This window comes from Dermacentor silvarum, chromosome 2, assembly GCF_013339745.2.
Source record: "Dermacentor silvarum isolate Dsil-2018 chromosome 2, BIME_Dsil_1.4, whole genome shotgun sequence".
Classification (NCBI taxonomy): Eukaryota; Metazoa; Arthropoda; class Arachnida; order Ixodida; family Ixodidae; genus Dermacentor; species Dermacentor silvarum.
The window spans coordinates 44,102,013-44,124,302 of NC_051155.1; the positions used below are offsets into that span (position 1 = coordinate 44,102,013).

At 49.1% G+C, this 22,290-nt stretch overlaps 1 protein-coding gene across 1 annotated transcript; it reads left to right on the plus strand.

Annotated features, from left to right (window-relative positions):
* The first annotated feature begins 228 nt into the window (after positions 1-228).
* On the plus strand, positions 229-16,762 carry LOC119441435 (solute carrier family 13 member 5-like). The gene is made up of 4 exons (XM_037706056.2): positions 229-413; positions 7,570-7,844; positions 11,599-11,717; positions 13,534-16,762. Exons 2-4 carry the CDS (start codon positions 7,632-7,634, stop codon positions 14,924-14,926), a joined length of 1,725 nt encoding a protein of 574 aa, XP_037561984.1. The 5' UTR covers positions 229-413; positions 7,570-7,631; the 3' UTR covers positions 14,927-16,762.
* Positions 16,763-22,290: the final 5,528 nt, after the last annotated feature.

Genomic DNA, 22,290 nt, shown 5'->3' on the forward strand with positions numbered 1-22,290 from the left:
TAAGCAAGGAATGCTAATTGCATTAATAATAATAATGCTACTACTAAACTTATTATTATCATTATTATTATTATTATTATTATTATTATTATTATTATTATTATTATTATTATTATTATTATACGTGGCTTAATTACTGTTATTACAGTGCTCTATTTCTCATGGTTCACCACCATATCTTGGCCAATATTTGTTATGTGCGAATGTCTGAAATCATCATCATCATCATCATCATCATCACTGCTTGAAGGCTTTTCTGATGGTAGTAAGCGAGGAGAAGTAGAAGAAGAACGCGCAGCTCGAGGCTCAACCACGGACCGCTGCTGCACCCGAGGACATTCCTAATTGACGGCTACTGTCCGAGTACTTCTCCGACGATCACGGCAAGACGCAAGCGGCATCTTCACTGTGAGGTGAGCCACGGCCGCTAGATAAAAAAAAATCACAGCATATCCACGGGGCGAATGATGATGAGTGGGCGAAGCTCCGGAGGGAATCATCGGATCTCCCGCTTAAGGGGACGCTAGCACAAACGCGTTAGAAACGTGCAGTACTCTCTAGTAAGGGGGAGCGGCCACAGCGTCTTACGCAGCCATTTACACATGCCGGAACGTGCACCGCGTTTGCCGACGCCATCACATGACTGCTGAGAGAGTATACCCCCCGTATTCATAAACGCTCCTCGACTTGAACTTGACTTGCCACCGCTTGGGCAGCGCGTTCGAAACGCGTTGAAGGTAAGGCGGAGAGGCCACAGCGTCTTACACCAGCTTCTTACACGAGCCGTAACGCGCTAGCACAAACGCGTTAGAAACGCGCTAGAAACGCGGCCTTTCGTTAATGTTGGGTATTTATTGCCATCGTGGTGCGTGTGTCCATGTCCGCTTCGTGGCGTAGTGGGCTAACGCCGCGCGCTCGGAAGCGAGGGGTCCCTGGTTCGATTCCGCGCTACGGACACAACTTCGGAATTTTTTGTCTCATTTTTCTCAGACTGGTTACACACTACTGGTTACACACTACTACTACGACGACGGGGACGAACGGGTGCCGCTATAAGGAGCTTCGCCCCTAAAAAGGTGCGGCCTGCCGCGTCGGGCGCGTTGCAATGGGAGCGAATGTAACAGCCGTAGTTGCATTTTCGGCCGCTTGGCTTGGCCGAACGGCGCTAGTCATCGGCGATGGAACGCGCCGTCGGCTGGCACGCGCGACGGCGTTCCAAGCCCGTTCCTGGCGCATTTGCTATGCCGATGCCAAACAGCCCCCGACGTGTGGCGCCGCGGCGGATCACACCGTTTTCGATGCATCCAGCGGCCGTGGGTGAGCCATCCAACACTTCTGTTTCATCGCAGATTCTCACAGGTCAGCAAGACGAAATTATACGCATCCCTTACACTGTGGCAATCGGTGTAGGCGAAGCTTTCATAAGCCATCAAGGCAGAGTGGCGCATTACGGCGTGAGACGGCTGCAGATTTCAGTGGCGAACGCGTATTTCATCTACCATTGTATACAGCATTAGAATGGTGTTGATTCACAAGACACGACGCGCTGGGCTTTGCGGAAACGCTCACAGCACCAAAATACGATGACAGAAGCGCAGCGAATTTCGGCTACGAGCACGTCCCGTATCTTCATCGTCTGCTTGAAGATGCGTAGGCTCGCTTATAAACTGCTGCTATATGGCGAGCCTAACGCGCCAAGCTTCTTAAAACGCTAGCTTTGAGGAGGGACATTCGTAAAAGTGTTTTATTCCGCCCTTTTAGGCATGCGTTCGTAGCCCAATCCGCATCAAACCAGCGGCATGAAATAACGGAGTATCGCAACAAACGTTCACGTTGCGCGTAGCGTTTTGGAATGCTGCGATGCCTTGGGAACCCATGTGGCTGTGATGCAATTCGATCTGGAAAAGGCCGTCAATCTTGTATCGCACAGCGTCCTTTTCAGTTTACTAAACTATTTGAACGGGGGAAGCACAATTTCGCAGGGAGTAAAAATGGCGTCCACTGACTGCACAACTGGAATGATTGTCAATGGACAGCTCACAGAAAATCTGCGAGTGCAGACCTCTATGGGACGGGGATGTTTGCCACTGTTATTTGCTGCCTACGTTGAGCAGCTTTGTTTAGCCATTGCCAATATCGAAAAGGTAAGATGCTTTAAATTAACGTCTGTGCATGTCGAGATCCTAGCTCGTGCGGGCAAAATCGGTGTTTCTTGCTCGAATATGGAGAATATTCGCATAGTTAATGATATTGCCAAAACATTTTGCAAACACACAGGTTTCTCACAAGCTGGGAGAAGAACTCGGGCTTTTGGCGTGGTAACAGAGTGACTGGGTTACGAAGCACGAGCACTTTCTCGTAGGCGTTGGTCAGCTTTGGCGGAGCAGTATCTCGGCGTTCCTTTAATCAAGTACGACGACACTGGTCAGATCAAGCATCACGCGTAGATGAAAAGGCAGACGCGTGCCACGAGACAATTGTGAATGTTCGCGTGCTCTACGGTATGCAACGTGTTTCTTGTGTCCAAGATATGGTGTGTAACGAATATATTGCACGAATCACGCACTAGTATTCTAAGAATTCATCGAGTGTTTCTGTTTTTATTTGGACTTCAACAGGGAAAAGAACTACTCGGACGAACTTGTTTGTTCCTGTTAAGATTTCCAAAATCACGCAAAGGCACTCAGAACGGCCCTGGTGGCAAAGGAATACCCGGAAAGTATTGTTGATGATGCCTTAAGCCGATCACAAGCATTAGACAGAAATGAAATTTTGACGGACTCAAAGCCCCGCCGTCCTAAAAATCAAACCAACCTTGTCCTCACTTACTCGTCTACATTACAGCACGTCAACAACATCCTATCCAAACACTCTTATATTATGCAGCAAAGCACACGTTTGTCTTCTATTTTCACAGAGCCACACCGAGTTGTCTATCGCCGGTGAAGGAACCAAAGAGATATCCTCGTCAGAGCTAGAACAACCACGGTTCAAAACATGGAATAAGTGCTGCAAACTTTGTGGTAAACAACGCTGCAAGGTCTGCAAGCACGACTTCAACCTGCTTTGCTAAGGCTACTTCCTGTGATTTTTACATTCAAAATTAAGGAGCCTCTAAATTGTGACCGTAGCAGTGTGGTCCGCATGCTCCATTGTGACGCCTGCGACCAACAGCATATAAGGCCGGACGGGAACCGCGTTCGGACTCCGTTTAAATCACCACAAAGCTCACGCCCGTGCACTACCACATCCCCCATTCTCATTCATCTCACAAAATACGTGTCACCCTTCTCCAGTCAGGCTACCGCTCTTCTCGAGAACGGAAAAAAAAGTCATATTTTGTCCACAAATTTAGAACAATCACGCACAGCATAAATGAACACATGGGAAATCTCTCGTTTCTTAGTCTATAAGTTAGAGTAGCTAAATAACTCAATCCCCGCATATGCGGTGATGCTGAAACGGTGATGCTGAAACGGTGATGCTGAACGAATACCCACTACTCCACTGGGGGAGTGGACCGTCCCATTCACATTACTGTACCTTGTTTTTCTTTTCATATTTATTTTGCCACATTATTGTTACTATATTTGCATTCTGATTCCTCTTTTTGATACATTGCGTTTTCTAGCGCGTTTTTGTTTTTTGCCCTTTTCTTTTTCTGCCGCGATCAGTTATTAGTACTCCTCGGAACTGACCTCTCTTCTTTTTTCTTTTCTTTTTTTCACGTTCAACTCGAAATGGCTTACGTGTTCGTCGATCACGTAAAATCACGCGCGTAACGGTGTCAAAGACCTGTCCACTGCCAGTGATGACGGGAATGCACCGTGAATAAACCGGTTACCAACAAGTGATCTCTCCGTCATGATTTTTTTTTTCGTGTACCTTTCTCCCTCTTCTTATTTTGGGTGTTCTTTCTCTACGCGAAGGTATAAGGAGACTGTTGGGAGAATTTCCTGTATCCCTTGAAAAAGGGCGGTCCACCGACCAAAACTGTTCAGTAAATAAACGAAAGATAACGGCGAAGTTGAGCTTCTTATATATATTGTCACGTTCCTTAAAAGGGGACTGGCAACGTTTATTGAGGGCAGCTGGCTCCTGAAGAACACGGAACCTGGCTATCGAGCGGCGCCGGAGTGTAGCACGCGCACCCCTTTCTCCTTCTCCTTGCCTGCTTCTTTGCATTGTGCCCAATACTGCAGGTGGCATTTTCGCCCCTTCCCAGGAAATAGCATCGACTCGATACTCAAGAAATGGTTTAAGGCCACAAATAATAATAATAATAATAATAATAATAATAATAATAATAATAATAATAATAATAATAATAATAATAATAATAATAAAAGATATGGTCAAGGCGGACGCTCGCGCATAGAACACAGTCACCGCTACAGAGTGACCACTACACAGGCAACGCTACACAGTCAAGGAGCAGAGAGGGAACAGAACTAGCTACAAATAGGAGCGTAAATATGAATAAATGAAAAAAAAATTATGAACGCGCAACATAGGGTTTCATGCGGACGACGTGAACTATGTCAGGCAGAGGTTGCTGTCGACGCCGTGTTTGTGCCGCACTGTCCGGAATGACCTCGTAGTTCACGTCACTAATGCAGCGCAGCACTTTGTATGGCCCAAAATACCGGCTCAGCAACTTTTCAAAAAGTCCACGGCGGCGAACAGGGGTCCACACCCACACTTGGTCTCCGGGACTGTAGCCCACTCGCCTGTGGCGGATGTTATAACGCCGTGCATCTGCCTGTTGATGCTGACCGATGTGTAGCCGCGCCAGCTGGCGAACTTCCTTGGCGCGCTGAGCAAATTCTTCGGCGTCAGTAATGAAGTGCTCGGCATCTTGATACGGAAGCATAGCGTCCAGCATCGTCTGAACTTCGCGGCCGTAAAGGAGGCGAAATGGTGTGCACCGCGTCGTTTCTTGTACGGCGGTATTATACGCGAAGGTCACGTAAGGCAGGATGCGATCCCATGTTTTGTGCTGCACGTCGATGTACATAGAAATCATATCTGTGTGGGTCCTGTTCCATCGCTCCGTGAGTTTGTTGGACTGCGGATGATAAGCAGTCGTCTTCCAATGTCTGGTGTTGCTCAACTCAAACATTTCGTCCATGAGCCGTCCCTCTGTCTGTGATTACAGTGGACGGGGCACCATGACGCAATACAATGCGACACATGAACTGCGCTACCTCAGAAGCCGTGGCTCGTGGGAGCGCCTCTGTCTCAGCATAGCGGGTTAAATAGTCAGTCGCGACAATCACCCACTTGTTGCCGTCGGTTGACAGATGAAAATGCCCAAGAATGTCCAAGCCAACTTCGTCGAATGGCTTATGAGGTGGTTCGATGGGATGCAAAAACCCCGCAGGCTTCATCATGGTTGTTGACTTGCACCGTTGACATTCACGGCCGTCTTTGACATACTGCTTGACGCTTGCAGTAGTGGGCAATATATATATGGCTTACAGTTCGTTTTCTGCCATGTTCTCTACACCGGCCTTTTCACATGCCGGTCATTTCATTGTCCTTAGAACGTGCCGCCTAACCCACTACACGTCGAATACATCCCGGAGTCCATCCGTTCCAACTATGAGGCCTTGGCGTTTGAGCTCGCGGCCCGGTATGGCGACGGCCACCTTCATGAGCTGTTCCTCACCCAGCTGAAACATGTGCGACAAGATCGACGTGACCTTCCACAGTGACTCTCTCAAGAAAGGCGCCTTCCTGGCTTTCCTAGCGCCACCATGGAACTTATTTCAGCGAACACCTTTCTCGATGCATTCGATGACATCAACATACAACGCTTCGTACGACTGGCTTATCCGGCAAGCATTCCAGCAGCTCTTGCCATCGCCCTTGAGACGGAGAAAATGGAGCACATGGAAATGGCCCACCGCGCATACAGTTCACCCTTCCCTGAACCCGCGCCAAGGGTCCACAGTGCTGCTTTTCATTCGCTGCGTGGTGCTTCTGCAAAACCCGGCTGTTACCAATGCAACGACGCCGGTCACTTAGCTCGAGAATGCCCGCGCATGTTTGATTCGCCGGGAATCTCTGCTGACTCTCAAACGTTTCCATCGGGAAGCTACCATGTGGGCCGCCAAGGGCAGGACCCGTGAGTCTCAAGCCCCTATCGTTTCGTTGTGACATTTACAGAGCTGTGAGCAAGCCGAGTTCTGTGCTGGATAATCGCCTTTACGCGTTCTGGAACCTAGGCACTAATTTCTCCTCGCAACTTGAGGTTCCACCGCAACATGTTGAAGCACTTGGAGACAGCGCGGTGGTCTTCAGCTTCCTCACTTCAAGTTTTCTTTCGCACCGTTTTGCTAGCGCCTGCTGCAGTCGATCGACAATATCTCCTCCTCACGCTGCTGACCCTCCGCGAAGTCTGGCTGACGTGTCCGCGCTCGGGGAAGACAGCTAAACTGCCGTTCCTTGTGCGACACCTCTGCGTGCCAGGGATACTAGCTTGAGAATGGTGCTCAATGTTTGAGGCTCGTCTGGAGCTTCATACCATACCTTGCATCACTGAGCTGGTTCCTCCTGTTTTGGCGCAGTCTCCAGCAACTCCCGAAGACTCCAGTAAAGCTCCATGTAGGTATAGTCGTACGTCCTAGTGCCTCGAGATATTCATAGAGCTTTGGGCAAGCCGCGTTCTGTGCTGGATAATCGCCTTCACGCGTTGTGGAACCTAGCCGCTAATTTCTCATCGCAAGTCAGCACTCTGAAAACGAGACTGTGGGCGTCGAGTTTAACGGCCATGTGTGCGAAAAAAAAGTCGGCGCTAAAAGATCTGAAGATAACGAATTATCACCGCTTTGCCATTCCGTGATCACAACGGCCTTCACTACGGTACCTTCATCATTTGTTGCCTGTGTGCCAGCGCGTTGCGATGCCGATGCATTCTTCAACGCAGAAACTCTCGTCGAAAGCACGGTTTACTCCAAGCCTGGAGGGGAACTTGCAATGCCGCGTGCCCTGCTGCGTTCTTCTGGGAGTATACGTTTGCTGTACTAATCTTCAATCTTTCTGACAGTGAACTGTGCTTGACGGTACTTGTCTGGAGGGGCCGTCTGTTCTCGCAATAGTGCAAACTGCAGCACTTGCGACACCGGTGTGGCGTGTAGCGTGTGCGAGACCGCCTCTGGTTCCGGTCGTACGTCGTCAGGGTGTCGGAGGGCCCGCGCATATGCTGATCCTCGAGTGAACGTTTCACCGGGGGCCGTGAGTTCTTTAGGGTTTTGCGCCACGTTCAAGAGAGAAATGCTTCGCATTGCTAGATAATAATCGAGGATGGTTTCTGCCATAATGTTGTACTCATCATAACTCATCACATTACATATCTCATCACAGGCATCGGAGCGTACGGCTGCGCGTTCTCACGCAGGCTGGTCATGGGGTCGCTTCGAGGTTGCACGGCATGCTACGTTGCTGGATGTTGTTCGATTAACATTTAATAGCGACCACGCTGTAACCGCCGCATCGAAACCGTTGGGGAGCCACTCATAACAGCTTCGATGTAAAACCTGACGTGCATGTCTTACGGTCACGCAGGTGCAACACTCTTCCCAGCTACGGGAGTCGGGGACAATCAGTGACGGCCAAGACCAGCAGCCATGATAGAGCAGATCGCAAGTCCGGAAGACGTCTCGTTGACGGACTTTGCGCGGCACGGGCTGCCCGACCGCTACAAGACCATCGGTTTCTATGTGCGCGCCTTCGCCATGTACGTCATCCCGGTCTGTCTGACGCCGCTGCTGTGGCAGCGCTCGGCCGAAAGCCACTGCGCTTTCATCGTCCTCTACGTCCTATTGCTCTGGCTCTTCCAGGTACACACCCGTACCGCACCTTACTAATCGACGGTTACCGCATACACACGCCGGTATAGTAGAACGACTCACCGTACTAGGGTGCAAATAACCTCAAACAGGGGAACAAGAACTCCTCCCAATCTCACTATAGGTAGAAAGAAACGCAAGGGATGTGCCATTCACTAATTGGAGGCATAAACTCGCATCACCCTCTTACGCCGATAACCCGCGAACGGCAAACTCTCTGTTAGTTGGACACTTGGGCTTATACGGTACATTTTCGAGGCAAGAGAAATAACGTTGTGGCGCCGACTCTGCTTCATTCACTGTTACGTATGTGCGCTAATTTTTGTGTGTCTATGGGAGTTCGTGCCGACACCGGCCTGACCGGCACGTTAGGAGAGTGTTCTGTTTTTGTTTTTGTTTTTTTTTTTTCGTTCAAGATCCTCACCCCTTATCCTGGTTAGTCAGGTCACTCAGTGGCAGGCGGTCCCTAAGGTAACTCAGATAGGTCACGGAGCCATCCTTGTCATTATATCATTTTCTTTCTGCTTGCGTATGGGCGTTTTGTCATTAACCAGTGTGTGGGCATCAGTGATTAATGAGAACGATCACCGGGATAACGCGACGACCGACGCTGCAATTACTTGACTGACGCTGCAATTACTGCAGTTACGTAACGGAAGTTTCGTAAGTACTAATCCACAGCCTTATAGCAGTCGCATAGCATGATATACAGGGTGTTTCACTTAACTTGGGCCAAACATTAAAAATATTCAAAAGCTACGTAGATGTACAGAACCAAGGAAATGTTACGCGTACCGTCACTTGGAGATAGTCAGATAATTAACGCGATAGCGTTAAAGGCCCCGTGTCGCAAAAAAATCCGGCGTCGGCGTCCACGGCCAAGAAAATCATCCCGAACCACCTCGACCACGTAGGCCCTCCATGGGGCGCACAGGTGTTGGTGAACTAATTGAATTTCACAAAGTAAAAGGCGTCAGAAAAATCGTAAAGTACGACTTAACCACAACCTACAGACGTGATAGCCTCGACTTGTAATTAGAATATACGAGAAAGCATAATGCAGTGTTATGCGCGAACTCACAAGCACAAGCCCCTTTTCGAGCATTTCTACCATTCATACAGCGGCACGCGGCAGCCTGTTCTTTGCAAAAAACACGATACAGATGGCACTCGCCTCCTGGGCAGCCGCGCGCAGAGGTGATTAAGCTGGAGAAAAAGAAAGCTGCAGTTGCCGGGAAGCCTGATAAGCAGTCAGAGATCATTGAATGCTATCGCGTTCCACTCTTAAAGGCGAAGCTTAAGCGTCCTCCAATTTTCTTTCTTGCATTCCGTTTAATTAATAGTTATTCCTAATTATATAATCAACTTCTGAAATATTATAATTAGATGAAAAGTGTCAATGAGAAAATTGCAGAGTCACACGGAAAACTCCCGGTACAGCTTTCTGTTGCTCAATACGTGCTACATAAAAGTGTTTTTCGGAGCGTGAAAGAAGCCCGCGAATAAATGCAAAATTGCCGCGCGACTTGCCACTTGAGGCGCTTTGCCTGTATTCGTGGGCTTCTTTCACGCTCGGAAAAACACTTATCATGGTGTAAGATATGTACTCTTTAAGGGAGGACACTCGTGAGACGCGATCGTCCAGATAAAGTAGCAAAGGGGCGCGCTGATCGGCCCAGTGACGGCAGCGGATACCTATCGGCGGTACGACGCAACATTGGTTGAATCTCCCGTTGGTATAGCAATCCCCGCTTCGCGGGAAATCCGAAATGATTGAGGGGCGCGCGAAAGTAGGTCACCGGGGTGAGGGGATAGCGTGGAGGAGACGGCATGCGCGCGTTCCTTGTCCGCGCAAGCTCTCCGCCTGCGTTCTAACTCAAGTTGCGTCGTTTTGCCGATAGGTATCCGCTGCCGTCACTGGGCTGATTGATAGACATGCGTCGTCGCTACTTTATCTGCTCGATCGCGGCTCGCAAGCAAGCCGAGAAGTGTCCCCACCTAAAGAGTATATATCTTAGACCATGACTATTATGTAGCACGTATTGAGCAATAGAAAGCAGTCGGAAGTTTCTCATGGTGCTCTCCAATTTTCTCATTGACACTTTTCACCTATTTATAATAATTCAGAAGTTGATAAACTAATTAAGACTGATGATTCAATTAGGCGGAATGCAAAAGATAATCTGAGTATCTCCAAGCAACGGCAAACATCACCTCGGTTCTGTCCAGCTACGTAGCACTTGCATATTTTTAAAGTTTGGCCCAAGTTAAGTGAAACACCCCGTATTTTGTGGTCGTAAATGCGCAGTCGCGAGCAATCCTTGGAAAACCAATGGTGCCGGCAAATATTGTTTCACAAAACAAAAATCGCGTTACGCGTGCGGTGCTGTTATGCCGAGATTTTCGTCATTGGCTTTCCTGCGCCGATTTGTGGGATATCATTTAAGCGCCTACAGTGACGCTGATGTCAATGACATGCAACAAAGCTAACCGAAGCCAAACTGCATATCACTATTCATTACTGCACTCTAAAGAAAGTTGGCAACCTTTGGGTCGTATCTTGTCCCTAAACAATAATTTTCATCTATATTGTCCGCATTTCCTTTCTTTAACGCTGCGAACCCGGTACTTCCTAGTGACGAAAGACTTGCGCGTTATCAGCGTGACACAGCATTCTCGGCAGGAATGTACCGAGCGCCGAGTTTTCAAGAAAGGAAATGCAAGCAAGGCAGATGACAATTATTGTTTGCAGACAAGATACGACCCAAAGGGTGTAAACGTTTTTAGAGTGTACACTTGCCTATTGTTGTTTCTCTCTACAAATCAAAGGCGACTTTTAGTTCATACTAAGTGCTGTTCATTGCATGCCGCCTGCCAGAAGATGTACTCTGTCATCTTCACTACGGAGGTTGGTCAATGCCTGTTCACAAACCGTTCAGGTCAGCGGCATTGTGAATACGCACCCAGGTTTCGTGAGATAAATTAGACAACCAGGAACAGCAGTCACAACATGGCCTCAAAGCAACAAGTCTGCAATTTAGGAGCAGAAGCAACAGTCAGTCACGTTGTGCTCACAAAGGAGATGGCGACAGAGAGCGCTGCAAATCGACGGACGGACGGAAAAAAAACTATTGATAGAAGCACCTGCGAGGTTTCCGGCCCGGGCTCAGGCCACCTGGGTATTTTGTTGCGATGAGGCATAGCCTTTCCACCACTGCCCGGGCCCGCTGGATTGCCCATAGTTGGTCGTGTAGATCTGAGCTAGTCAGAGCGCTTAGCCATCGCTCCTCGAGAAAGTCCGGTTCTATGTTGTCCTCTCTGTATATTGGTTTGATCTCTGTGCATTTCCATAAGACGTGTGCCATGTCTGCGTGTTCGTGCTTACTCTGTTTAACTGTGCTGCAACCTTCTCCAATCTGTTTCTTGAGATCTCTCTAGTTGTTTGTGCGGTTGTGGGTATGCTTCTCTTTCTTTCTTATAGTGTGTCACTATGTCGTGGTACGTGACCAGTCTGTCTCTATCGTCCTGTATCGCTACTTGGTCGTCGTCGCCTCCTCAGTCTTCCCCATCGCCTCCACCGCAGTCCTCATCCCCTCCGCGGGGGGTCTGGGAAGCTTTTCATGCGCAGTTAAGCAAACAAGACATAAAAATGCTACAGCCTGAACAACACAAAGTTGTCCAGCACAAGTGCACTGTAGACGTTGCTATATTTTTCTTTTATATGTTTTCGCTTTTTTTGACGCAGTCTATCCCACCAGCCATCGTATCGTTCCTACCAATAATTTTGGCGCCAGCGTTTCTCAATTACTCAAGTTCTGAGCTTCTGACGTACTACACATCCGAAACGATGCTGCTGTATATCGGGTACGTACCACTTTCCTTTTTATCAGTTATATGGCGCTTGCTTTGATGTACAATCTTACTTTCCAACAATGGTTTTCGTCATTAGAATTCATACCTGCGTTCCGACTGTACGTTGCTGCACTCTATCGTACTTTTGTACCTTCTTCTCCAAAGAACGTTTGTGAGGCTAATGTGAGAGGAATGTCATCTACATGGTCTCAACACGCAGATCCATGCCCCGAAATTTCAGACATCGCTCTTTCGGCTATCTGTTGAACTTCACGGCAATGCAATAGCTCAACTCAATGGGAAACATTAAAAAAATTAAATAATATATGTAGTAGTCGGCCGATATTCAATAACTGACAGTTTACCACGTCGAGTGTGTTAATAACATGCTTATTTGTGGCACTTAGTCGTAGCTTCCCTGCTGTGTTATAGTGCTCAGTGTGGTGGTGAGGACTAAAATACTGCTGTAACGCAGCAGGGAAGATACGACTAAGCGTGGTATACGCGCATATTATAACGACGTACCTTCTCGACGTTGCTACTTGAAAGTTCTTGAAATGCGGCTGATCTTGTGAGATAATTTTTTTTAATCCTTGACATTTAGTTACGCTGATGCATTGCAGTGAAATTCCACAGATGGTAGAAGGGGCAATGTTCAAAATTCCTAGGTAAGATAGCCGATGATATGTTCGCTTGCAGCTTTGTTTTTTCCCCACAAGGTCACACATCCGTAGTCTAAAAATTGGCACACGGGTTTAGGGTAACTCATCATCATCATCATCAGCCTATATTTACGTACAGTGCAGGACGAAGGCCTCTCCCTGTGATCTCCCCTGTCTTGCGCTAGCTGATTCCAACTTGCGCCTGCAAATTTCCTAACTTCATGACCCCACCTAGTTTTCTGCCGTCATCGACTGCGCTTCCCTTCTCTTGATATCTATTCTGTAACTCTAATGGTCCACCGGTTATCCATCCTACGCATTACACGGCCTGTCCAGCTCCATTTATTCCGCTTAATGTCAACTATAATATCGGTAATCCCCGTTTGTTCTCTGATCCACACCGCTCTCTTCCTGTCTTTTAACGTTAGGCCTAACATTTTTCGTTCCATCGCTCTTTGTGCGGTCCTTAACTTGTTCTCGAGCTTCTTTGTTAACCTCCAAGTTTCTGCCCCATATGTTAGCACCGGTAGAATGCAATGATTGTACACTTTTCTTTTCAACGACAGCGGTAATCTCCCAGTCAGGATTTGGCAATGCCTGCCGTATGCACTCCAAGCCAATTTAATTTTTCTGTAAATTTCTTTCTCGTGATCAGGGTCCCCTGTGAGTAATTGACCTAGATAAACGTACTCCTTTACAGACTCTATAGAGGCTGACTGGCGATCCTGAATACCTACTTTCCGAAGCTACTTTCCGAAAATATGTTGCGGTATCTGTGATTGACGCGATGGCTGGTAGGAAACTGAACAAATTTTATCTTGCAAGTGACTAAAACTATTCGGCTGTAAGAAATTACCAAGCCCAAGCAAGAGTAAGCCGTGATATTGTTTCGTAATCAGAAAGTTAGTCCCATTTGAACATTAGGTCAATTGTAGAACACAAGAAAATAATTGTTTGAAAGGTTTTCACAACACCTGTGATAAAAATGTAAATAAGACGCACAATAAGAAAGCTTTAATTTACAAGTTTCTGTGTATCACGTGGGCAATATTTATGCACCCGTGTCGGCTCCTTCTTGGGATAGCCTTTCCTGACTGAAATTAATGCACGGATGAAATGTCTGTTTACAGGGGAAACCGCGATACACTGATCAACTCTCGTTACAGGTACGCTCTCGTCGTCCACGGTGTTGAAGCGACCAATCTGCACAAGCGAGTCATACTGACGTCCCTGCTGGTGTTCGGCGGAAAGTCGGGCTTCATCATTGGCGGCTTCGTCATCACCACCATACTTGTCTCGATGTGGACGAACGCCGTGCGCACCGCCTCCATCGTGCTGCCCATCGCCATGGAAGCGCTGCAGCACATCCAGGACAACCGCTTGTTCCACGTGCTCGAGCTGCGGATGCGCTACGTCCGCCGTACCGCGGGCATCGGTACACCCATCATGGAGGCGCGCTATCTGATCGAAGGCGGCGTCGTCATGCCGGAGGTGATACGCATCCTGAGTGAGTTCTTCACCGTCAAGAAGGGCCTGCTCATCGGCATCTCGTACTCTGCCGTGCTGGGAAGCATGGGCTCCGTTGTCGGCTGTGGCGGCAATCTGTTTGTCAAGGCCTTCCTGGAGCAGATGTACAACTACCGCCGCATCACCATCTACCAGTGGGTTCAGTGCCATCTGCCCCTGACCGTGCTCTGCTCGTTCACGCTGTGGTTCGTGCTTTCCGTGTGCTACGCGAGCGACGTGGTTTCGAGCGACCACATCTCCAAGCGGGCCTTCGAGGACATCATCTACCGGCACTTCGCCGAGCTGGGAGCCGTCAGCTTCACCGAGGTGGCGACCATCATCACCTTCCTCTGCATGGCCGCGGCTATCGTCGGCTCGCACTACTACGCGGAAGCGTTCGACATCGAAGCCGCAGAGTCCACCTTCAGCGAGACGGCTTGCGTCTTCTTCTCGGCCTTCGTGCTTCACGCGCTGCCGAGCATCTACAATTACCGACGCGGCCGGTCGCGACGCCGTTTCCGCGGCCAAACGGCACACGACGCCGTCAAGAAGATCTCATGGGCCTTCGTCATCACCATGGGTGCGGGTGTGTGCGTGGCCAAGCTCATCGTACACTACAACCTGCAACAGTTCTTCGACTGGGTGCTGCCGCACCACTTGATCACGTCGGCCTTCTACCTGCAGCTTCTGGTCGCGTTCTTCGCCCTAGTGCTGGCTGAGATCAACAACTCGCTCAACAACATCGTGATCTTCGCGCCACTCATCTGCCATATTTCGGACGCGCTCAAGGTGCACCCGTTGTACCTGCTCATGCCGTTCACCTTCTGCTGCTATTTCGGCTTCGTGGCGTCTACTGCGACGCCCGTCACCGAGTACGTCACCGACTACGGGGACTTGCTCGAGGTCGAGTTCATACTGCCCGGCATCGCCATGAAGGTCGGCTGCGGGCTCATCGTGCTGCTCGCGTACAACACATGGTGCTGGGACTACCTCTATCTGAAGGAGGCCATCGCGCCGCTTACCAAGCGGAACCAGACGGCCCCAGACGCCTAGGTCCGACGAGCCACAACCATGCCCGCTCAAGACCTTTGCAGGGCTCGTCTTCTCTGTTCTCGAGCTTCCTGCGTGTATTTGCAAACATTTTTGTGTACGTGTGTTTGGGACGGATTACACACTGCACATAGTATACGCTGCGTTTATTTTCTTTGTTTTCGCTGTTTCTGCAGTCGTAACGGTTGCCCGCCGCCCGAACGGTGTTACTGCGCATTGCATGCGCCGGCTCCATGTGTGTTTTTCTTTGGCACGAAGCTCCTGCATGGGATACGGCCTGCAGCAATTTTGTTTGTTTTAGGATTGTGGCCCACGTTACGTCCAGGTCACCTTCCGTTGCATAGTGGGCCCATTTCGATCGGTGGCACGCTTCTATAGACGGAATATGCGATAAATTCACTGCCAAGAATTTGGAGTTGGATCGCGTCTTTTACTCCCGTGGCTAAACCAACGTTCCAATATTGTTAGCAAAAACGTTGGCTGTTTACGTAAGGGCTTTTACGCGTGTATGTGGTGAGTGCCTAGGTGAACTACAGCTTTTTTGTAAGGTACTGAACAAACTGATATGGCAAAAAGAGTGCGATTTTCGATGTGCTTTCGGGATGGCGTTACAAACGCGCAAGGATCAAGAAATGCGCCTAGCTTCCCTTCTCTTAAGTGTGTGTTAATGCAGTGGATAAAAAGAAGATCCCTTGTGACAACGTGCAGGATGCCTCCCTTTGCTGTACATATACGCACACCGTCCTAGAGAAGGAGAAAATATCTTTATTCAGAATAAGGAACGAACGCAAGTCGGCTGGTCTTCTTACTTGCGCGTGGTAGGGGCCCTCAGTCCAGGGCTGCTGCGACTTTCGCTGTCTGCTAGTGCCCGCCCCATCAGCTCATGCTGGTCCGGTGGGTCCGACCTGAACTAACAGCATGGCTTCCCGCTTACCGATAGGGCTCATGGGTTAGAGTGTCGGGACAGTCCCACGTTGTGCGGTAGAGCGAGGCGTAACCGCCACATTGAGGACATTTGTACGAGTACAAGGCGGGGTGCAGGGCGTGACGTAGTCTGAGGTCTGGATATACATTTGAAGGTGAAACAGTTTCTTTCCTCGAGAGGAAACCTTACTTTTACCTGGGTGAGTGTTTATTTTGTTTGCAACGTTCCAATAGGAATAAAGACTGAAAGACGCGCCCGCGGTCCGTAGTCGTGTTCCTTTTCGTGTTTGTCTTTATAGCTATTACAACGCATGCTGGAAGCTACAGAACATAACTCCTTACCGGCAGCAAGGGTGTGTGCATGGCGAGACGCGGTAACTGGTGGTGTCTGCCGCAGGTGAGCTTTCGGGTGTCCGTAAAGAGGCGAGAACGTTGCTACACAGCCGATTAGGAACCTGGCAGTCGTGCATGCTGCCGTTACGCGCTGTCCACGACCTCACTGTCGGCGATGAACAAAAGAACGTAAACATCTATATTTATATTTGCAATTGCAGTACTAAATATCGAATACGGTGTTAAATAAACAGCAAATATATTACATATTCAGCAACGTATAGTCCCACAATTCAAGGAACCATCAAGCCTAGTTTTCGGTCGTTGCCGGAGCAGCTTTCGCGGCACGAATCAGGGGCAACTCCTTAAGATATAATTATGTGCTGTGTGGTAGCGTGATGTTCGTGCTGATTCGGGCAAAAAAAATTGTGGAAGAAGCCATCGGTGATTGTCAAAGTCGGCGATATCCTTTATAGCCTGCTGCATATCCCAATGACATCCGTGAATCATTAAACCCTATGAGCACATCCGCAGAAGCACGAAGTGCCAATGCCGCTGCTAACGATAATGCTCAATGATACGACGACATCTCCTACATCGAGTCATTACAGAATAACGCGGTAAGGGGCCCAGGACGCGGCCCGAGCTCAAGGCATACAGGAATGAGGACGCCTCTCCAAAGCTGCATTTACATATTAAAGATGTTTATTCTCTCTCTCTCATTCTTTCCTCATATTCACCCCATGTGAGCATATCATTGTTAAAAAGCAGCATCAACATTTCCGCCCTGAACACCCAACACAATGTTCGCGTTGAACATTCTTTCATTCTTTATATTACGGCGAGACAAAATTTGCAACTAATCGCATTAAACGAGCACATCACATTTCGTCCAGGCGGGATCATGAATATAAAGTGCAACCTATATTTGCTCGTACACTAAATATCAATGTTCACCTTTAGTGCAATCCACAATCGAGTGGAACGCGTTACCAAAACATTACGCGGGGGATGCTTAGAATATTTTAAGAATGTGAAGGCGAAACCTAGTTGGACCCATAGAGACATGAAATGAAGCTCTAAGCCCACGCGGTGACGTATACAAGGCGCGCGAGCACGATGCGAGCGTGCTGCCGCTGTTTCTAGAACGTTCTACGAGCGCCGCCGCTGACATTTCTCTCCTCCTCCTGTCAAAGACCCCGCTGACGAGGCGCAGACGCCGGACCAAATTCCAAAGCCGACTTATCAGCTTCCGAAAATAATCCCACGAAAGCAAAGACAATTAAGAGTGGGCCCTCTGGTGCGCCAGCGAACGCCGGTTGCTGTCCAAAGACCGAGTCAGAGCCCAGAGTTTTCAAAACACAACAAAATATATTCTTCACACAAGGCAGTTACACACACACGTGCACACTTAGGCTAGACACAACACAATACAATCAGATGGGTATTCACAAAACACAGGAAAATAATTAATGACAAGCACTAAGAGTCCAACACGTAAAGTACAAAATGAAAAGGAACACTAAGTGTCCAATCGTATTCACCAGTGTTGGTCTTGAAGTCGGACGATCTCGGCGTAACTCGGGGCGAATCTTGAAGAAAGAACTTCTTCCGGAAATGTAGACGCTCGATGAACCCGTCGACTAGCTTGCCGGGGAATCCCCTTCTTCCACAGGCGCTCGGTCTTCACGTTACATCACTTCACCGGTGCGGACTGAACTTCTGAACACCCTGAATTCCTGAATTCCACCCTCTGATTCTCGCACGGCGGTTATATAGCTTCCACAGGCGTTCCAAAACTTTCCTATCGGTGTCGTGATCTCGTAGCATGGCCAAAGCTTGCGAAGCTTCGAGTCTTTTCTCGTACCTTCGCCGCTGTCGGAGCATTCTCGAGGGGGGGGGGGGGGGGGGCGTGATGACTCATCCTGTTGGTGTATGCTCACGCGGTAGTAATGTCTATCGACTCGCCGGGTGAGAAGGTGTCTCGGCGCGCGCGTGTGCTCTCTCTCCGGTTAACGTCGCTTCGTCGAGTCTCTTCCAGACGTTTCGGCGCCGTTGTTAGCGTTGTTGTTTGAGGCGTATGCGTTCTCCCCCTCTGTTGAAGTTGCCGTGAGGCCGGCGTGTTCTTTCGCTGGCTTGCGTGACACGCGGCGCGCGCTTGGATTACGCGCTCTTTTGTGACACCTCCCCAGCGCCGCTGTTCCCCATTCCCTCAACGCCCTCCGGCCTTGAGCGCGAGGGGCAGTATGGGAACGCTAGCACAGAATTGCATTTGCAAACGTTAGCTCCATTACTCCTTTCGAGATTCCACGCACCGCCTCATATTTACTGTATCCCCAAAGTCTTGTAGGCCACAACACAGACGGCAGCAGGTTGTCTGTTCGAGTACATACATCGTGGCCGAAGTCAGCTCACCAAGACAGCAGTCAGCACATACTTAGTGCCATAAGCAAGCAGACCTTTTAGGGTCAGTGGGCATGGTTTATCGCCGCTGTTTATCGCGCGAGATCGTCCTACCATCCAAAGTCGCCGAAATAGCTAAAGACATCACTTTAATGCGGATGTGCTTGAGCATAGCCAATTGTTCTTGGAAAAGTGCGAGTAGTTGCAGGTTTTGAATTTACATATAGTACACAACAGTATGCAGAGTTACCTTTTTCGCCTCCGAGGCCAAGATTTAAATCCTAGCTCAAGGTTAAACAGTATGCACGCTTCCCGCTATCACAATATAACCGCTAAAGGTGAAAGGCGCGTTCTACCGAAGCGGTGACAGATGGCGCCACCGTTCCGTTGCAGAAAAATCGACATTTTTCTAGTGGCTTCACCGCAGACGACGTAAACAGTGCTTTTACTGGGAAAAAATAAGTAAGCATTGTTCACGAACAAGCTATTAAACTGAAAGGACTGCAGAATGCTACCTCTCAGATATTAAAGCGCTAATAAACCATTGCTTTAGATGGAATAGTCGTTTTTTTCTTCGACAGGATTATTTGGCTATGTCGATACTCTCTGGACTTGTTCTATAGAGGACGCAAGCAGAGAAGAACCCAAGCTCATGTTGGGCCTTTATTTCATCGCACCGACAGCGTTCGCTTATTTCCAGTTCACTATTTTTAAACTATCTGAGCTTGAGCAATCCTGCTTGAGCGACAAGTACTTCAGCTATTAACGTAAACAGTGATTTCCACACATTGTTCATAGATTTGTGATTTCCGAATGTTTTCTCTTTGTGTGATGTCTTCATTTCCTTCAACTGTTAACAGTGTCTATTCATGGAATTAACTTTGAAGAAATATGTCTCCTTGTAAGAACACCGTATCGAAATTTAGCCTAAAAATAAATATTTATGTACGGTTTCATCTGGAGCTCGAAATAATGTGTTATTGGTTTGAATCCGATGTGTGTTGCGAGTGGATATACTCTTTCCTGCCCACATTGAAGCTCATATTCGACCTGTCGGTTTCTTTGTAAAGAGTGTCTGAACAACCGTTAAGTGTACTATATTTCGCACGTTGTTCGGGCATTCTTCAATTTATAGTACAAAATAAATAATTAAATAAGCAGAATTTTTTGGTTTCGAGATTGTTTGGCATATTGTTTTTGTATTATTTGGTGCATATTGTTGTGAGCCATGTACCTATGCTGCGGACGAAATAGATGCGGCATAGCAGACGGGAAAGAGGGCGAGCCTGTATCCCGGCCCGCCATCTTTCTTGTTGTGGTGCCACTCACTGTCAATTTTAAATATTGTATATAAACCATTTTTTGACATCTCCCCATAACACCTTTGGTGGAGCGTGCGGGTATATCCGAAGGACACCACGGAACTTCGCAGCGGACATCTTGTGGACCATACGACCATGTCGTATGGCCCGCTGACTTAGCCTCGGCTCCCGCAACATCGGTTGTCCTGGCCCAAGTCCGAGACCCTGGTACCTTTTCTGGTACGGACGCCGTGGACGTCGAAGACTGGTTAACGGAATACGAGCGAGCCAGCAAGATCAACCGGTGGGACCCAGCCATCATGCTGGCTAACGTTATCTACTACGTCAAGGGAACATCCTGTGTTTAGTTCCAAACACACGAAGAGGAACTAACTAGATGGGACACCTGCAAGCACAAATTACTTCTTAGGGAAGCCAGTTAGCTCTCCTGGAAGCCAGTTGGGCGCCAGCGAGCCGCCAAGAAGGAACCTTCGTGTCGGGCCCAAATAACTCAACCATATGTCGTGTACATTCAGGACGTTTTAGCTCTGTGTCGGCGGATTGACGACAAAATGCCTGAAGCTGACAAAGTCTGCCGCATACGTAAAGGCATCGCCGATGACGCCTTTAATTTAGTTATACATAAGGACTTCTACCTTCGACGACATCTAAAAGAGTGCCGACGCTTTGAGTAAGCGAAGAGCCGTCGTGTCACGCAACAATTAGTGCGAGTCCGTAACACCGCCGTTACCTCAACGTGTGAGGACGTCCGGCCGCCTGGTACCGAAAGCTTGCTGCGTCTTGTGCGGCATGAGATTGAGGCCGCGTTTCCATCTGTTCCTCAGGCCCGTTCTTACGACGATTCCCACCCGGCAGTATGGTTGTTCGCGTACCGTATCGTGTTGGCAGTACCGTAGTACGCGAAGAGTTGGCGAACGCAGGCATTCATCCCATCTGTGCCGTAAGTTGCCTTGCGGTCAGGAATTTTTTGCGACCGCCCCGCCAACAATCGACCTATTCCGGATACCGCGATCCAAACCAGTGGCGCACGCGCTACTACAGGCCAACATGCTTCAACTGCAATGGGATAGGCCACATTTCCCGCCATTGTCGCTATCGCGGGCCGTCGTCACTTAGTCCTGCGTACACTTACACTCGGACCACAGTCGGTCCTCTTCGTTTCGTGCTCGTGATGACTTCCCACACCCTGATGTTTCTGCCCCGACTCCACGCTACGACCGCTCACCATCACCACAGAGCCGGCGGTGGCGCTCTCCACTGCCCCGTCACTCGCCGTCGCCATACCCTCGTCGTCCATCTTCGGAAAACTGACGAGTGCAGCTCCCAGAGGTGATGCTGCATTGGCGAACCGACCCGGAATCCTCTGTTGACCCTGGCTACCTGACAAAGCCTGTTGGACGTAGAAGTGGAGGGCGTGCCTCTTTCGGCGCTCATAGACCCTGGGGCGCAACTATCTCTAATGAGCGCTCGCCTTTCTTGTCCCCGCAAAGTTCTTATGCCTGCCACGTCGCCTGTCGTTCGCGTTGCCGACGGCGGTGCAGCTTGCGTCGTTGGCATGTGCACTGCGCGTGTCAGCTTCGCTGGCCACTAGGCCTCAGTTTATACACCGTTCTACACCAGTGTACCCGTGACGTCATCCTCGGCCATGACTTCCTGAGCACCCTTCTCCCCTCATTGACTGCTCATCTGGCCATCTATCGTTGGAACTCCCTTCTGTACCCGACCTCAACACCGCGTTTATGTGTCGTCGAGTTTGTTCGTCTGCGACTAGCTACCACGACGTATGTCACGTTGATTTCCGAGCCCCCTGTTTGTGACGGTGACTATGTGATCCCCCCTTCTTTAAGACGCTCTTTTGACGCGGTGTGTTGCGCTCCCTCACTCTGATGTGGCTGTTACGGAGAACCGGGCGTGTATACCGATTCTCAACTTTGGAGGCACCCCGAAATTTCTTCCCGAAGGCACTACGTTGGACAGCGTATCACCTTTAGGCGTACACGACCCTCTGGTCCTGACTATCGATGCTCCACATGGAAGCCCGGACACAAGTACTACGGTTGACTACCTTCTTGACGGTATGATTGCCCCTGATCTCTCCCCTTCTCAGTCCGAAGATCTTCGCAGCTTGTTAGCATCTTACTGCGATGTTTTTTTTATTTTTCTTCGCCCCATCTTGGCCAGATATCACTTGTAACCAATCGCATCGTTACTGGGGATGCTAGACCCATCCATAGGTGCCCTTACTGAGTGTCTGCGTCCGAACGCCGTGTCATTCAAACCGAAGTTGAGAAAATGCTATGGACATCATTGAATCATGTGCAAATTCTTGGGTGTCCCCTGTGGTGCTTGTCAGAAAAAAAGACAACACCTGGCGGTTCTGTATCG